This window comes from Grammomys surdaster, unplaced genomic scaffold (assembly GCF_004785775.1).
Source record: "Grammomys surdaster isolate TR1022 unplaced genomic scaffold, NIH_TR_1.0 141, whole genome shotgun sequence".
Classification (NCBI taxonomy): domain Eukaryota; kingdom Metazoa; phylum Chordata; class Mammalia; order Rodentia; family Muridae; genus Grammomys; species Grammomys surdaster.
In genome coordinates this window covers 2,996,065-2,997,646 of record NW_021604599.1, presented here as the reverse complement: position 1 = coordinate 2,997,646, position 1,582 = coordinate 2,996,065, and the positions used below count along the sequence as shown (strand labels likewise).

The following is a 1,582-nucleotide window of genomic DNA, read 5'->3' as shown; positions in this document are numbered from 1 at the left end:
CAGAGACAGAGACAGAGACAGAGACAGAGACAGAGACAGAGACAGAGACAGAAGGATTTCAGTGAGTTACAGGCCAGCCTGGTCTACAGAGCGAGTTCCAGCCAGGGCTACACAGAGAAACCTTGTCTTGAAAAATAAATAAATAGAATAAAAAATGTAAAAATGTTGAACCCTATACAATCCGTAGTACAGAAGAGCCTCAGACCATCTGTGACCTTCAGAAATTAAAGGCATAATTCTGAGTGGATGAGTCTCCCTCCACAGTTTTCAGATTTGTGGGCTGTGGTGCTCTGAAAGGTAGCACACACCACATCCTTTCCAATACCATCCCAGAAAGACTTGGTAACGCAGCCCTGGCACAAAAACCTCACTCTCCATCTCATTTTAATTAAATGCAGAGAACTAACCAAAGTAAAAAAGTGGAAGTTGAAGAGAGGAGAATGGATGACTGAAGCATGTGAACAACCAATCATCTGCAGGAGGAACAGAGTGAATGATAAAGCAGACTCGATCGATCTGGCCACCCCGAGAAAGCGAAAGAGGGAGCCTGACAAGCCCCGGGTACCCGCAATTCAGACCCCAGAAGGACGCGCAAGACAAGTCCACTTCCCACCGACGTGCGCCCAAGGACCCCGGGACTCTGCATACAGCAGCGCCGGACTCCCCTGCCTGGGGCACAGTGGCGCCGGGCTCACCCGCGCGGGACCGGCCGACCCGGCGCTCCCCCACCCGGGGCTCACTCGCCTGGGGCCGCAGAGGACTCGCGGCCGGGCCGATCGGCCGTACCTAGCTTGGTGCGCGTCGAACTCGCCCTGGAGCCCCGAGGTCCGGCTCAGCACCAGCCGCTGCAGCGACAGCTGCACGAGCGCCCGCAGCGCGAGCAAGTAGAGTGCGAGCGCCAGCACGGTGCGCGCCTCGGACAGCGCGGTCTTCGCACCCCGGCTCCCGCTGCCGTTCTCCGTCCTCCCCCGCATCCTCCCGCCGCCCCTCTCATCCTCCTGCGTGGAGGCCTCTCTCTGCGGGTGCGACGCGGCCGCCTGTCCCTCCCGACGCTCCGCTGTGCCGCGGTGCCGCCGCACGGCCGCTGACTCCGAGCTCCACTCCATGGCGGCAGCTGCCACCACCAACCGCCCCAGCCCGCGACAGTCCGGGCCACCGCGGCCTCCGCAGCGCCTCCTAGTGAGCGGACGGAAACTGCAGAGGGCCAAATTTCTTCTGATTGGCTGGTCCGCCTAGCCGGTTCCCTGTGCTTGAGTCTGAGATCTTTGGTCGCACAGGCTGACACCCAGCCTGGTGCCAGCAGACTATCAAAGGGAAAAACACTTATAAACCTAGAAATGAGCAGCCCCAAACAAGAGAAAAGTGCAAGGCCGCTTTAACAGAATACACGAGGCATTTATCCTGCGCTGGGCTGATGAATAGTAGGAAAAGTAAGATTCTGGCTACCAAAACAGTAAGACTCCACAACCTGGACTGGAGGAACAAAGCTGTAATCCTGGCACTAGGAAGGATGGCCACAGGAGGATCCCTGCTTTGCGCCAATATACATAACGAAGATCCTGTCTTTTTTTTTTTTTTAAGG

General features: G+C 57.0%; 1 protein-coding gene across 1 annotated transcript in view; it reads right to left on the bottom strand.

Moving 5' to 3' along the window:
- The window catches only part of Ermp1 (endoplasmic reticulum metallopeptidase 1), a 35,511-nt gene extending 34,405 nt beyond the window's left edge, over positions 1-1,106 (bottom strand). The window contains exon 1 of the mRNA XM_028764062.1: positions 787-1,106. Within this exon, the coding sequence (XP_028619895.1) occupies positions 787-1,106 (320 nt within the window). The remainder of the gene's footprint in view (positions 1-786) is intronic.
- Positions 1,107-1,582: the final 476 nt, after the last annotated feature.